The sequence below is a fragment of the Plecotus auritus genome, assembly GCF_963455305.1.
Source record: "Plecotus auritus genome assembly, chromosome: 6".
In the NCBI taxonomy this organism is placed as follows: Eukaryota; Metazoa; Chordata; class Mammalia; order Chiroptera; family Vespertilionidae; genus Plecotus; species Plecotus auritus.
The window spans coordinates 66,305,412-66,321,597 of NC_137773.1; the positions used below are offsets into that span (position 1 = coordinate 66,305,412).

The 16,186-nt window shown below is 37.0% G+C and overlaps 1 protein-coding gene across 4 annotated transcripts in view; it reads left to right on the top strand.

Moving 5' to 3' along the window:
• FSTL5 (follistatin like 5) overlaps window positions 1-16,186 on the top strand; it is a 618,951-nt gene that overhangs the window by 308,171 nt on the left and 294,594 nt on the right. For all 4 annotated transcript variants that reach the window (XM_080673147.1, XM_080673149.1, XM_080673148.1 and 1 more), the window contains exon 6: window positions 11,620-11,740. In XM_080673147.1, coding sequence (XP_080529273.1) covers window positions 11,620-11,740 — 121 coding nt within the window. The remainder of the gene's footprint in view (window positions 1-11,619; window positions 11,741-16,186) is intronic.

A 16,186-nucleotide genomic window follows, 5' to 3' on the forward strand; every position in this document is an offset into this window, starting at 1 on the left:
CTGCCCCCTTTTGGTCAGTGCTTGTCATAGTGACGGGTTGTTCCACCATTTGGCCAATTTTCATATTACCCTTTTATTAAATAGGATAATACATATAAACTTTACTCATAAACTTGGAAACATGTATCATAAATTAATATAAAATTTAGACGTAATTTAATTTTGAGTTAAGAGGGAAAGGATCTTAATGGTGTCTATTAATAATTTACAAGCTATTATTAGCAGAAAATGTAACATGTAATATATGATACTGCCAGTGACAAGTAAAAATTAAAGATCATAATTGGGCTTTGAGGTTTTATAAATGCAGCATGAAAACTGGCTGCACATATTCAATTCTTGCTTCACATAATGAATACATATTCTAGAGATGCTCTTGCAGATTTTCAAATAAATTAGAACCTAGAGGCCTGTCTAGTTGAGAGAAAAAATAAATAGTAGATATAGAGGTAAGATCTTTAGTATCACAGTTAACAAATTGTCATACCAAGAAAATAATTGCTAAAATAAACCAATTAGTTTTAGAAATAGATCCTGTCCATCCACCTATTCACCATTCCAGCTTGATGGGACTGTTGATACTGAACATTGAGTCTTCCGGTGTGAGGCTGATTTTTGTATGTTGGAAATACCAAACAATAAAATGTAAATTTATCACAAAATGAAATTTTGAACTCTCAAACAACCTGCATTTTTATGACAAAATTTATGTTAGCACACTGGTAGATTTTTCATTTATAGTTGAGAATCTGGAAGAGTTTAAATAGGTAATAACTGAAGATAAATAAACAAAGATTAAGATGAAATATGCATCTTAATGATATTTTTATGATCATGGCATAGTGGTTAAGAACTTTGATTATAATTTCTCTTTCTGTAAGTTCAATAATAAACTTACAGAAAGAGAATTTTTTTTAAAAAATCCCATTTTAAATTGCAACAAAAATAATAAGATACCTATGAAGAAACTTAACTAAGGAGGTAAAAGACCTGTATTCAGAAAATTATAGGACATTGAAAAAAGAAATAGAGAAAGACAAACAAATGGAAGAATATACCGTGTTCATGGATTGGTAGAATCAACATAATTAAAATGTCCATATTACCCAAAGTAATCCATAGAGTCAATGCAATCTCCATTACAATACCAATGGCATATATCACAGACTTAGAACAAACTTTCCAAAATTTCATATGGAATAAAAAAAGACTCCAAATAGCCACAGCGATCCTGAGAAAGAAGAACAAAGTTGGACGGATCACAATACCAGATATCAAACTACACTACAAAGCCACTGTCCTCAAAACTTCCTGGTACTGACACAAGAACAGACATACAGAACAATGGAGCAGAACAGAGAACCAAAAAATTGACCCAAGCCAATATGCTCAATTAATATTTGACAAGAACATACGGTGGAGTCAAGATAGTCTCTTCAATAAATGGTGTTGGGAAAATTGGATAGATACATGCAAAAGAATGAAACTTGACCACCAACTTACACCATACACAAAAATAAATTCAAAATGGATACAGGACTTAAATGTAAGATGGGAAACCATAAAAATCTTAGAAGAAACCACAGGCAGCAAAATATCAGACATGTGTCGTAGCAATATCTTTACCAATACAGCTCCTAGGGCTATGGAAATTAAGGAGAAAATAAACAAATGGGACTACATTAAAATAAAAAGTCTCTGCACAGCAAAATAAACCATCAACAAAACAAGAAAGCTAACTGCATGAGAGAACATATTTGCCAATGTTATCTCTGATAAGGGTTTAATCTCCAAAATTTATAGGGAACTCATACAATTTAACGAAAGGAAGATAAACAATCCAATAAAAAAAAATGGACAAAGGCCCTAAATAGACACTTTTTAAAAGAGGACATACAGAAGGCCAAGAGACATATGAAAACATGCTCAAAGTCACTAATCATCCAAGAGATGCAAATCAAAACAACAATGAAATACCATCTCACACCTGTCAGAATGGCTATCATCAACAAATCAACAAATGACAAGAGCTGGCGAGGATGCGGAGAAAAAGGAACCCTGGTGCACTGCTGTTGGGAATGCAGACTGGTGCAGCCACTGTGGAAAATAGTATGGTGTTTCCTCAAAAAATTAAAAATGAAATTCCCATTTGACCCAGTGATCTCACTTCTAAGAATATATCCAAAGGAATCAGAAACATCAGTCAGAAAGGATATATGCACCCCTATGTTCATAGCAGCACAATTTACAATAGCTAAGATTTGGAAACAGCCTAAGTGTCCATCAGCAGACAAATGGATTAAAAATAGTGTTACATCTACACAATGGAATACTATACTGATGTAAAAAAGAAGGAACTCTTATCATTTGCAACAGCATGAATGGATCTGGAGCACATTATACTAAGCGAAATAAGCCAGTCAGAGAAAGATTAATATCACATAATCTCACTCATTTGTGGAATATAGTGAACAACATAAACTGATGAGCCAAAATAGATCCAGAGACAGAGAAGCATAAAACTGGCTGTCAAACCTCAGAGAGAAAGAGGTCCTGGGGTGGAGATGGGGTTGGGGATGGGAGATGGGGTAAGAGGTCAACTTAAGGACTTGTATGCATGCATATAAGCATTACCAATGGACACAGACACTAGGGTGGTAGGGGCATGTGCTGGGGGGTGAGAGTGGCTGGGGAGAGGTCAATGGAAGAAAAAAGTAATATTGTAATAGCTATGTATGTGCCTGGGGGGTGGGTACTTGAAATATCAGGGGACCACTCTGTAAAGGATATAATTATCTAACCACTATGTTGTGTACCTGAAACTAATACAGAATAATATTGAATGTGAACTATAATTGGGGGAAAAAGATGGAAAATTGTATGTTACATGTTTTTCATCACAATAAAAAATACATACCGCAACTGGTGTCTCCCCTAAGGTCATATATATGACTAGTGTGGTCAGGCATGCAGCTCCATAATAGCACATTTGTGGTTTTAAGTAGATATAATATTTCTAAAACAAATGAACGTGTAATGCCTGGCAGGCTGGCATGTAGGAAAAGGTCACTGGAAAAGAAAAGGTTAATGATCATTTGTTATGTAAAGGATCATAGAACTTCTCTGCATCATTTATTCACACAGCTATTGAAGTCACTAGGAATATTGAAAGACTAAATAAAAGTGGGCAAAAATATTGTGAATCAGGAGCATTATCCATTCTTGAATTATGGGGTGAGAATACAGAGAATCATGTAGCTGAATGACCTTAGTTTCAAAGAGTAGGCTCTATCTATCAATCATTCCTTCTATCTATCTATCTATCTATCTATCTATCTATCTATCTATCTTCTATCTACCTATCAATCAATCATCTGGATAATACTGGTTTAGAAAGAGGAAATAATCAAGAAGTGCCAATAGGGAGGCATGTAGTTATTTATCATATTCCTTACACTGGGATGAAATGGATCTGAGAGAAAAGTTATCCTCCAGTTGTTAAAATTATTGGACAAGTGGTTTTCTTAAGGAACTTCCAGGATCTTTTAAAGTCAATATGATAAAGAACTTGGCAAAAGATAATTTCCTGATCAAAGATATTGCTACGACACATGTCTGATATTTTGCTGCCTGTGGTTTCTTCTAAGATTTTTATGGTTTCCCATCTTACATTTAAGTCCTTTATCCATTTTGAGTTTATTTCCCAGAGGACACTCTGATGGGTTTGAGTTGGAAAGGAATAGAGATCGGGTCAGATTGGGAAATGTGCACAGCCATATGAGGAGACTTGGATTTCATAGGGCTGAAGAGGTAGGCTAGGGTATGAAGCACAAACGAATTTGTCTAAACTTAGAGAAGAATGGACAACTATTTCTTGCATTATGGTCCTATAAATTTGATCCTCATGGTAAGATGAGGTGATACACAGGCTGACATCACTTACTGCAATGTCATCCTTGAGTTTGTTGGCACTATTAAAAGATAAACTAAGGCATATTAAAATTTTAAGAGTTTATTTGAATAAAGATTATTTCAAAATGGGCAGCCAAACTGGAAGTGGTTAGAAGCACTTCACAGAGGGGAATTGGGGGAAAACTTTTATAGAGAAAAGGCAAAAGCAAACTAAGGAAATAATTGATTGGCTGTAGTTTAAACCAAATGGCTGTTTGTGATTGGATTTCCTTGGTTTTCCACTTGATAACCTTGAGGCATTTCTAGGCTTAGATTTTTGTTTGCTGGTGTAGGCACCTCTGCATTAGAGCTGCCTCAATTTAATGGCCTTTTTAAAATATATATATATTTTTATTGACTTCAGAGAGGCAGGAAGAGGGAGAGAGAGAGAATAACAACAATGATGAGAGAGAATCATTGATTGGCTGCCTCCTGCAAGCTCCGTACTGGGGATTGAGCCTGCAATCTGGGCATGTGTCCTGACTAAGAATCAAACTGTGACCCCCTGACTCATAGGTAGATGCTCAAGCACTGAGCCACACTGGCCTGGCTAATGTCCGTGGGGTGAAATGTTACTGACAGCTTGGAAAATCTGCTCCTTATGTCTCTCCTCATTTCATAAAATAACCACCCGTAGAATTTAAGTAAGCAAAGTCATTCTCTCATGATTCTGAGTTTAAATAAGCATCTGTATCAAGTATATTGATTTAGCTTTTTCTTCATTTAGATTCTGTCATCTTAATTAGCAGATTCACATAAGGATTGCATATTAGAATGAAATATTTCCCTAATGTGCACAAATGCCAACTCTTTATTAAAATAATAAAAAGAACTTCTTGTTCACAGGATTCAGATTATTATGTTATACATATTTGACTTAAAAAGTCATTTTCTCAATGACTACCATATGTGAATACATTTACAAAATTATAAAAAAGCAGGCATACATAAGACCAGATATGTTTAAGCTAACAGTATGGGCATGGCAATGGTGTTGCAATTTTCTCATGCATAACAATGTTATTTAAAAATTATTAGAAATGTTATATAGGGAATGGACCCTTAATCTTTATTTTGAGTTTATAAAGCTTATCACATTTGTAGAGTTTGTTTTAAAAGGTTCTGATGTCTAGTCAGCATATTTATTTAACACTATGAGGTTGGTAAGAATTGTTTTGTCTCATAGATACAAAGCTATTTTATTATAATAAAATTTAAATACACATAAATAATCACTTGTATGGATAAAAAAAAGAATAAGTGAGAACTTCCAGGAAATGCCTGGTAATTAATCCTATTTAAAATTTTGAAAACGAATAAGCCAATCAGGTATTCAAAATAAGGCCACAGAAACCAGGGGTTTGACTTAGAAAAGCACTGGCAATGCCAATAGTTAGGTCCTAGTAGCAAGGGGTATATCCTTTCAAGTGCTAAATATTTCAGAGTAATGACAGCAGCAACTGGGACTTAGAGAAAGGTAAAACCTGTAATTGTTTCTTTTGGTGCAGCTCAGGGCTACAATTAAAAACCACTAGTTTCCATTGTATCTGGAAACATAAGTAACTTGCTGGAGGTAGACTGTGGTCTGGAAAAAAGTTCTTGCTAAGTCTCAGGAAATGAATTTCAGGGACTCACGGCTTAGGAGGATTTGAGCTGCAATGGCAAGATTTAGTGGAATGACATGCAGGGCATAGGTGCCCCTGAAGAGGCTGCTGCAATGCCTCATCCATGACCAGGTAGTTGAGCTCCATCTCCCAGGGAAAGAAGTCCCTGGCTGCAGGCCCACCTAGCCCCGGAGGAGGAGGGCCAGGGCCCGGGGATGCTGTGCCATTATTTCAGCATAAGCATCTGAAGCTTCAGTAGTCCAGCTTGGCCTCTTGTTCCCCTTGGCCCACTTCCAGCGGTGTGCTTTGGCCTGGGCTGCTGCCACACCCAGGCCCACATTCTGCTATGGAGGGAATAGAAAGAGAAAGGGAGTGCGTGCCTCTAGCTTTTGTTAAGCTGTGATTACATTTACTTGGCTTGGGAGAGAGCAGGCTTTCCTTCAAACTATGGAATCTCGTTCCTGAATCTTCCAGGGGCTGTGCTGGTACCTCCCCATAGCCAATCCCTTTTCTGGATCTTCCATGGTCTCATGCCATTAGCCTATCCCTTCCTCTTCCCAGACTTTCCCAGGCTTGACTCCTCCCCTATATAGTCACCATTTTAGCTCCTACTGGGCATGCCTCATAGTTCTGTTTGGTCCTCTGGATTCTACTGCTCAAGTGGTTAGTAGAAGGCTTCTCCGTGCCATTCTGGCTTTAATTGCCCATGCCTCAGCAGAGGAATCTCCCGGGGCTGATTCTCCTGCCCCACTGGGGTGGCTGCAAAGCTGCCACTTCCTACTTTGATTGGCTTCCTGTCTGATTCTATTTTTTCCCTTCCTTTGTTAATAACTAACTGCCTAGGCTAAAGCTAACTAATTTCAAATGTTTTTCAAATGCTGTTCATAATATGCGCAAGACAACTGAAAAATTAACATTATGTTTTTTTAATTATAAACATATTATTTGTAGCATATTTTCTTTAGAATGTCAAGGTAGATTTAAATTTTTGGCATGCATGTTTAGAGAACCCCCTGTGAGCTGTATAGAAGGTCTTAAAAATAAAATACTTTTCTTCTCAGCAGAGTTTTAATAATGTTATCTCTTTAGCTAGTCTTTCAAAAGAATTAATATTGGCCCTATATTATTTTTTAATGTTTTCTAATATGTTAGGCATGTTAGAAAACCTAACAGATAACTTAAAAATTAATTATTTTCATTTAGTCCTTTTCTTTTAATATGTCTATTATAGGATGGCATCAGTTACATATGATTAAATAATTATAATTAAAATACTAATTATTTATTCATCCTTCTACCTTTTTTATTTTGGGAGCACTGTTGAAAATTAATTATCTTGGTTATTTAATTTTTTGATTACATGTTTCCACTCATCCTCTTTAAAATATTATCTTCATGGAGGCAGAAACTGTCATTCTTTTCCTTTTTTCTAAAAGATGAAACCAGGTAGCTATTTCTATTTTTTTAAGTTTATCTTTATTGTTGAAATTATTACAGATGTTCCTTTTCTTCCCCATTGGATCCCCTCCAGGCCTACTGCACTATAGTCTGTGTCCATGGGTTACGTATATATGCATATAAGTTCTTTGATTAATCTCTTCCCAACCCTTCTCCCACTTCCCTCTGAGATTCATCAGTCTGTTCCATGCTTCCATGTCTCTGGATGCATTTTGTTCATCAGTTTATTTTATTCATTATATTCCACATATAAGTGAGATCAAATGACAAGTGCTGGCGAGGATATGAGGATAAAGGAACCTCATAAAGCACATTGTTGGTGGGAATGCTGACTAGTGTAGCCACTATGGAAACAATATGGAGTTTCCTCAAAAAATTAAAAATGGATCTGCCATTTGACTCAGTGAAACCACTTCTAGGAGTATATCCTAAGAATCCCAAACACCAATCAGAAAGACTATATGTACCCCTGACCGAGTATCAAATCAGCAACCTTTTAGTGCATAAGGTGGCACCCAACCAACTGACTCACACTGGCCAGAGCTATTATATCTCTTAGGAGTATCAGTATCACAATCTTGGATTTCCAAGTCATGCCATATCTCCAAAAATCTAAAGCATACATTTCTCTATAGCAGGGAGACTATTTTCTATACCCACCTCTGACTCTTTCTATTCTTTTCAGTTTTATTTTTAGATAACTTATCATCTTCTGACATACTCTATGTTAAACATGTATGTATCTTTGATTCCCCTTAACTGGAATATACATTTCACATGGGAGGGGTTTTTGTATGTCTTTCTGTTGGCTGTTTTCTGGACCTAGAACAGTGTCTAACACATGGTAGACAGTCAAAAATAATCTGTTGAATGGATGATGGAATAAATGAATGAAAATGAATACTAAGGAGAATAGTTTATCTTGCAGAGGGATAGTTTTTGTTTTTGCATTTTCTGTTTTGGAATGAAAAGTATATAGTACCAAAATATTGAGTCATCTCTAAGTTATTATAATTTCACATGCAAATTTAACAGTTCTATTATGTTGATACTAAATGCAACCTCTCTTGAATGTTGTGTGTCTGAGCTTCCTTGGTGACATACATGCGATCTCTAGTTGTGGGAGGGGTGGCAGTATTAAATATTTTCATTTTTGCAGTCTTAAAGATTTCATCAAAACACTGGCATCTTCAATATTCTACAATAGAAAATACAAAATCATGAGTTGCCTCCTAGGCATCATCACAGATACCTAAATGACAAAATAGTCAATGACTCTAGTCCTATCATGAACTATTAGCTCAAAAGTAAGTAACATGTGCATTTGAGGAGCCCAGAATGGGAAGTTATTGAAGCATGTGCCAAACAGAAAATGAAAGAAGTTCAGGGAATTATCAAAGTCCTACCAGTTTGGATCCCCTGTGTCAAAAAATGTTTAATGTATTGCAATCTACCAGTGAAAGAAATCTGCTTAGATTTTCTATCATGCTTTCTTCCCAATAGTCAAATACCCATCACTTCAAGGCTATTAAAATTCTGGATATCTAAAGCAATTTATTTCATGCGGTTGAAAGCTCATAAGAAAGTAAGTCCCTCATGTGAAACACCCCAGGCTATACCAAAGTCCCATCAGGAAACTTACAGGAGAAAAAAAAAAATTATGAAGAAGTATGTTTTAAGGAGGTTATTTCATTGAGCAAAAATGAAATAAATGAGGAAAGCACATATTTAAAATATTGATGAGTGAGGGAATGAATCACTTCTCTCTGTGCATGGGCATGGCTCAGTAGAGATGAACAAGGTTTTTAGAAAGCTCACTAGCTAGACCATGAGCTTTTCTAGGGCCCTCTTGTTAGGGCAGAAATAGACTATTGGGGACTAGTTATAATTTTAAAGAATATTAATCATGCTCTGTTAACCATGATTGTTGTGTTCTGATTAGAGAAAGTACATTCTAACTTGGTTGAGATTTGTATGCCCTGGGACATGGGAGCTAACATTGGAATGCAGTCCATCCTCCTTTCCAGAGAACTACCTATCATTATGGAGAGATTTACAACCTCCTGGCTGAAGCAATCTAGTCCTGGAGGTGCCTGCCCTTTGCAACTCCCCCGCCCCCCAACCTACATTGCTAGTAGCTTGTGAAGATTATACTGTGCCTACTTCCTCATGCCTGTGGTTTTTACTTTCCCACATAATCTTTGTCCTTTTACCCAATATAAGCAGTTGGCTTATGGGGAGGGGTAGAGTAGACTTTTGTGGATGACCTGCTGCTCTCCCATCCTGCTGGCAGTATTGAAATAAAGGCTCACTTATGATTCGACCCTGTCTCTGCTTCATTGGCTCAAGTAGTGACAGGCAGCCCAGACCCCTTGGTTGCATGCTCATTAAACTAGCTTAAGCTCTATAATCATGATCAAATCAAGATCAAGCTAGAGCCAGCGTTCAGGAAAAAGGTAAAAGTTTGTTCTCTTTGTCTAATATGTGATTTAATTAGAATAAAATATTAAAACAGAAATGAGATAGGAAGTGATAGAAGATTTCCCTTCACCTCTCTTCCATCTTCATCTCATTACATATAGTATGAGAATAAATATTATTAAAATACCTGAAAATATTATTAAAATACCTGACCAAACCCTGGTGTAACTGCATCCTAAAATGTCCACAATAACATTACAGCACTTTAGGAAGAACATAGTGAGGTAAGATCAAAGACACTGATTCCCCTCCTATCCAAGAAAAGTCCTTTTCCATGATCTAACAAATAACAGATGGAGAATGACTGAGAGCTCTGTTGCTTTCTAAGGAGAAAAGCAGTATTTGCTTTCTCATTGGGCTCATAGGAGAGATGGCTAAAGCTATTAGGTAGTTTTGTTAATCCTCCAGCTGGACTGTACTCAAGTGCAGGGTTTAATACATGCTATCAACAATATCTATGTCTATGGACCTATTAAAGCAGACATATGTTTTGCCTTTCTCCCCCTTCCCCCTCAAAGGCAGGAAATATGAGCTTAACCAGTGAAATTTGAATACAATGTATAAGGATAGAGAATGTATTATGTTGTCAAAGTTATATTTGGCAGTGAATATGTTGTCATTGCATATTATCCCTCAGGTGGCTAAAGATGGGGCTGGATGTTCTAGTCACTCACATCTAAACTCCATCCTCAGAGCTGTATCTATAGCTCATCCACACTCATGCCTAAGTGAACTTTTCAGATAGAAGTGTTCTAAAATGGGTGAAAGATAGCTCAAAGGCACCCGATAATCTTTAGAAATTAGAATCACAAATCTACCACTGATATACAAAGAAAATTGAAAACATATTGCTCTCCCAAAGAAAATAGTACATTGTGAATGCATAACCATAAAATGCTCAAGCTGGTGTGAAAATCTGCAGTGAATTATTTGAAAAAGAAGCACAGTATATATAAAAGTCATATTTTAACTTTAAATGATTATTTTTTCCAGTGAATACTATATGTTAAGTCTGGCCTCTGACTGTATGCATGCATATATGTATGTGTGCATGTGTGCTTGTGTGTAATGTTTATTACAACCACGGGATACAGGTGTTACTCTCTTCAATGTCTAACTGAGGGATGGTTAAGTAATTTGCCAGAAACTATAGAGCTGCTACGTGGCATTAGCAGGACCTGAACCCAGAGCTAGCTGACTTCATAGCCTGTATTTTTTCTGATTACACTATGTAACCTTTAAAAAACATGCACTGTGATGCACTGCTCCAAGCAATCTGAACTGTTGCCTCTCTGTCTGTGGAATATGAAAGCCCATGGCACAGCTATGCAGCTACCCAGAATGAATAGAAATGTTTGAAAAATCTTGGGGAGCTCCTTTATATGACAGGCAATAGTCAAAATCAGTGGAGTATAAAAAGCCTCCAGCCTCACTCCCTAGAACAGAGCACAGAGTAGAAAAGCAGTTGTATGATTTTCCTCACCCACCCACGCTTGGATAGATTTTCATCATCAGTCGGTGCATTAATTCTATCTGGCTCCTGGAAACAGTCATTTGCTTAATAGCTCCTTTGTGACCAAGGGAGTTAATGCACAATCCCAAAGGGCTGCACTTCCAGCAGGGAGGAGTGCAGGCAGAGGAGGAAAAAAAGTCTGACTTCATTTTTCACAAATAATATAAGGACAAAAGTTGGAACAAAGGATTTCACTTGTTCTGTTGGAAAAGAGCTCTGTTTTATTTTGACACAGGTCACTGAGACATAGGAGGCAATTTTCATGTGGAGGTATTTGCTTGAATCAGTATAAATGGAACAAAGTAAAAGAGCAAAATACAAAATATCCTTCTAATGTTCAGATTTTCTGTGTCCTACTGTGTGATTTTTGTATTGGAAAGTTCAGACTAAATTCCAAGTATCTATCTTAACTTTATCACTTTATATCTTTGAGGTAGTTAAAGATAATTGTCCGGTAACTGAAAACCAGATTTTTTTTTTTTTTTTTAGATTCAGTTCTTTGCGGAACTGCACACTTAAAATGATCTATTAGTTGATTATTACATACGATTAATAGTACTATAGAAATGTTAAGACACAGATAAAATTGTGTGGTTATAATTGTCTTGTCAGGTGATAAAGCAGGAAGAACTTCGAAAGGATCATTCAGATTGTACTTTGTATGATCTACTGAAATACGATGATTTTAACTCTGACAAGCACCTGGCTCTTGAAGAATTTTATAGAATATTCCGTGAGTATAAAATTTATTTCCTAATCCCTCTTTGTTTTTTGTTTATTTTTCTGTTTATTTACACAAAAGTGTATGTTTGCTTGGTCTCAGAATACAAGCTGTGTCTTAAGAAAAGTCATATAACTGAATAATTTACGTGTTTGGCTATATTGAAGTATATGTAAAGGCTAAGGGACTTAGTAGTTCTAAAATGAAGAGCTGGAAATATTCGATAACCCTGATTCTAGTTTAAGACATTAATTCCACAATGAAGCTTTCAAGGCTATTTCAGAGTAGGGGTACTTGGCCAGTTGAACAAAAACAATTTGATTATTTACACACTGACTTTATTTTTATTTTATTGGGAAACCAACATAGATGAATAGAACTTTTCCCATATTTTTTAAATTAAAAGTATTGGGGTGACATATATAATAATAAAAGTGTAATATGCAAACTGAAGGAAGGACTGAACAAAAGAACTACCATCTGCATGACCTTACAAATGACCACACTATGACATGCACTGGTGCGAGGCAAGCCAAGGTGGGTGCGATGTGATTGGTTGCGGGGCCCTGCCATCACCCTAAAATTGCCTGCAGGGGAGGCCCAGGCCACTGGCCAGTGACGCTGTGACGGGTGTGTGGGGCTGGCCAGCGATAGCCCCTCAGAGGGAGGCCCAGGCCAGCCAAGCAATTGCACCCCACGCCAGTTGCCCACAGAGGGAGGCAACCAGTGGTGGGGGAGGGAGGGCCAGTGTTGCACAGATGGCAAGCAGTGGCAGCGGCAGCGGTGGGGCCAGCTGCTGGTAGCCAAGGAAAGGAAAGCCCCAATAGGCCCTGATCACCATCCAGGCCTAGGGAGCCTACCCAAGGGGTCCCGGCTTGTGAGAGGGACACCCCCCCCGGCATGCATGAATTTCGTGCACCGGGCCTCTAGTTGGTTCATAAGATTATACAGGTTTCAAGTGCACATTTCCATTATACATGATCTGAGTATTGCATTGTGTACCCACCACCCAAAGTCAAATCATCTTCCATCCATCACCATATATTTGAGCTCCTTTACCCTTCACTACCCCCTTTCTTTGTTGTTTATTTTAAAATATATTTTATTGATTTTTTACAGAGAGGAAGGGAGAGGGATAGAGAGTTAGAAACATCGATGAGAGAGAAACATCAGTCAGCTGCCCCCTGCACACCCCCTACTGGGGATGTGCCGGCAACCAAGGTACATTCTCTTGACCGGAATTGAACCCGGAACCCTTCAGTCCGCAGGCTGATGCTCTATCCACTGAGCCAAACCAGTTAGGACCCCCTTTCTTTGTTTTGATTTTTGTTGTTGTTGTTTTTGCTACAAAAAGCTTTATTATTTCCTTTTGGTCCAGTACATGGAAGAGGGCTCCAGAGTGCTTAAAAGGATGGCTAGTGATTTCAGAGAGAGGCTCAGGAGAGAGCCAGACACCAGGGGGATGCTGAGGGGCCCCTTATAGGCCTCTGGGCTCCAAAGGCTCCTAGTCATGCATGAGGGTGAACCTTTTGAAGAGATACTTGCTCAGCCCAGCCCAGCCTGCAGATGTTAGTTAGGTGGTCGCCCATCTTCTTAATGAGTTTCACCTCCTCCCCCAGGAAGTGGTTCTTCAGAAAGTCACAGAGATGAGGGTCTCCATGGGTAGAACCCAGGGCCTGCAGCTCCAAAAGGGCCTGGTGACTTCCATGGCATCCTGATTTTGCCCCAATCATCCTGGGCAGGATTCAGCAGGAAGAGAATATGGCCACCACATTGGTTTTGCATCTTTAAGAGATGCTCAGTGCCCTGGAGCTGCTTCTCCTCCAACTTGAAGAGAAGTGGCCCACATCCTCTAGAGCAGTGGTTCTCAACCTTCCTAATGCCGCGACCCTTTAATACAGTTCCTCATGTTGTGGTGACCCCCAACCATAAAATTATTTTCGTTGATACTTCATAACTGTAATTTTGCTACTGTTATGAATCGTAATGTAAATATCTGTGTTTTCCAATGGTCTTAGGCGACCCTGCTATGGGTTCTCAACCTGTAAATTATTATTACTACTTATATACTTATTAAGCATTCAGTCTAATCTATCAACTCATATAAACCACCCCTCTATGAAAATACATGGATATGATTAAATAACAGTAGTTGAAATATGTAGCAATAGCAGAAAATATTTTTAATGTTATATAATTCATCAAGCCTCTATAAGATAATTAAATGTATATATTTGTGTAAAGTTTTTTATTCAAAATATACTTATTGTTGATGGTGGAATGGTGGAACTGGAAACTAAAAAAAAACCACACATACACAATTAAAATGAGTGTGAATAATATGTTATTTTTATGACAGCACAGCTAAGACTGAATAATGATCCCTGGCAATATCAGTAAATAAGAATCTTGCCTAGAATATTGCTGCTTGCACCTATCATGAGAAAAAAATAATACTGTTTAGGGGGATATGGTTTGAAGTTGCTAAGGAAGGCAAGGTAGTCAGTATGTTGTTCTGGTAAATCAAATTCTGCAATTCAGAAACCTGAATCCTCAATAAAAGTGCTCGATAAAGAAATAGCAAAATGTTGTTAAAAAGGAGCCAGGTTGTCCTAGGGAACTATTGATTTGGATAGAAAACTGTAGGACTTTGTTAACTATTTAGAGGTAACATGGTTACCATTTTATGGAAATTATTTATAGTAAATGCAATGAATTTAATGAATATTGTGATGATTCTGCCATTAGGTCAAATTTCTGTATAACACAACAGGTCTACATTTTTAATATTCTGAGTCACAAAGATATTAGATAATGAAACTCTTGTAATCAGCAATCATATTATGAGCCTTTTCTTTGGATAATCACAAAACTGTCTCTTAACAATGATAAAATGATGTTCACATACTTATTTAGAAAAGACAATGTTTTTTAAGCAATGCTGGAATTATATGAGATGTCTTAATATTCCTGTGGTCTCACACAGCAGTTTTTTAGAAAGCTATTACATTTTTGGTGTTATATCCTTGTTTAAACTGATTATGTAGCTATATAATGACCCATCAGAAATAGCAAAATAACTTGTCCTTATTAGCAAAAAAGTATTTTACTTAAATGTGAATAGAATATATCTTTCTATTTTTTCTTTCCATCTGTTATAGCACTTGACAAGTAAAACCACATTGTGAAGGTCAGTGACAGGCTTTATATAAAGACATGATTTTAAAAAGTCACTCTATTGTAAAATTCTAGGTAGTACAATGAATAAAAAATGTGTAACAATAGTGAGAAAGCAATCTATTCAGAAATTATATATTAACTACCTATGTGTATAGAGTATTGTGATAGTTAAAGTAACTTGAAAAGATAAAATTCCTTTCCCTTAGGAATATATCATCTTAGGCATATAGTGATAAAAATGACAGATATAGGAAGAGTAAAGAGTAATCACCTTTTACATCCAGAATGCATTCTCCCAGACAGTTCCTAAAAAGAAAGCCCAGAAAACTAGAAAGTCCCTAAAAGAACATCTATTAGACTAGACTAAGGCCAGTACAGTTAAGAAATGTATCTTGATTTGCTGGTAGATAAAATGATAGACAGATTTCTTGAGTTTCAGATTTTTATTCTTTCTGCCACAGTGTAAATAGAAGAAAGTAAAATAACCGGTAACTTGCAAACAGGAAAACATTAATGGTAAAAAAACAAACAGCACATTTCAACTGTTAATTATACTATTACAGATTTCTATAAAATACCTTCTTTTTTTTCTGAATAATATGAATTATTTTAACATTACCAATAAACACTAGATGATATTCTTATTTTTTTCTCCAGAATTTTGACATTATTTTAAAAATTATTTGATTTTTACTAGTGTGTTGGCATACTCAAATAGAAACATTTGATTGGAAAATATTGTGGCCTAGACTTCAAGTGAGGGCTTTGGTGACATACAGAAATATGAAACATGGCCCTGGACAGTGTGACTCGGTTGGTTGGAGTGTTGTCCTGTACACCTAAAGGTGGTGGTTCCATTCTCCATTAAAGCACATACCCTGGTTGCGGTTTGATCCCTAGTCAGGATGTGTGCAGGAGGTAGCCAGTGTTTCTCTCTCACATCAATGTTTCTCTCTCTCTCTCAAATCAATAAACACATATCCTCAGATGAGGATTAAAAAATAATGAAGCATGTAGTTGAAGTTTGATTATCTGAGAAGAAGTGGGTTATACAAAGGGAGTATGTAAAGAGAAAGAGATGGGCAAAAGAAAACTAAACTAAAACTAAACAGCAAAACACGGAGGTAGGGAGAAAGCCAAAGGAATACATCATTATAAAATTTCAATGAGAAACTATTGATCAGCCCTAGCTGGTTTTGCTCAGTGGATAGAGCGTTGGGTTGGCCTGCAGACTGAAGAGTCCCAGGTTCAATACTGGCCAAGGGCACATGCCTGGGT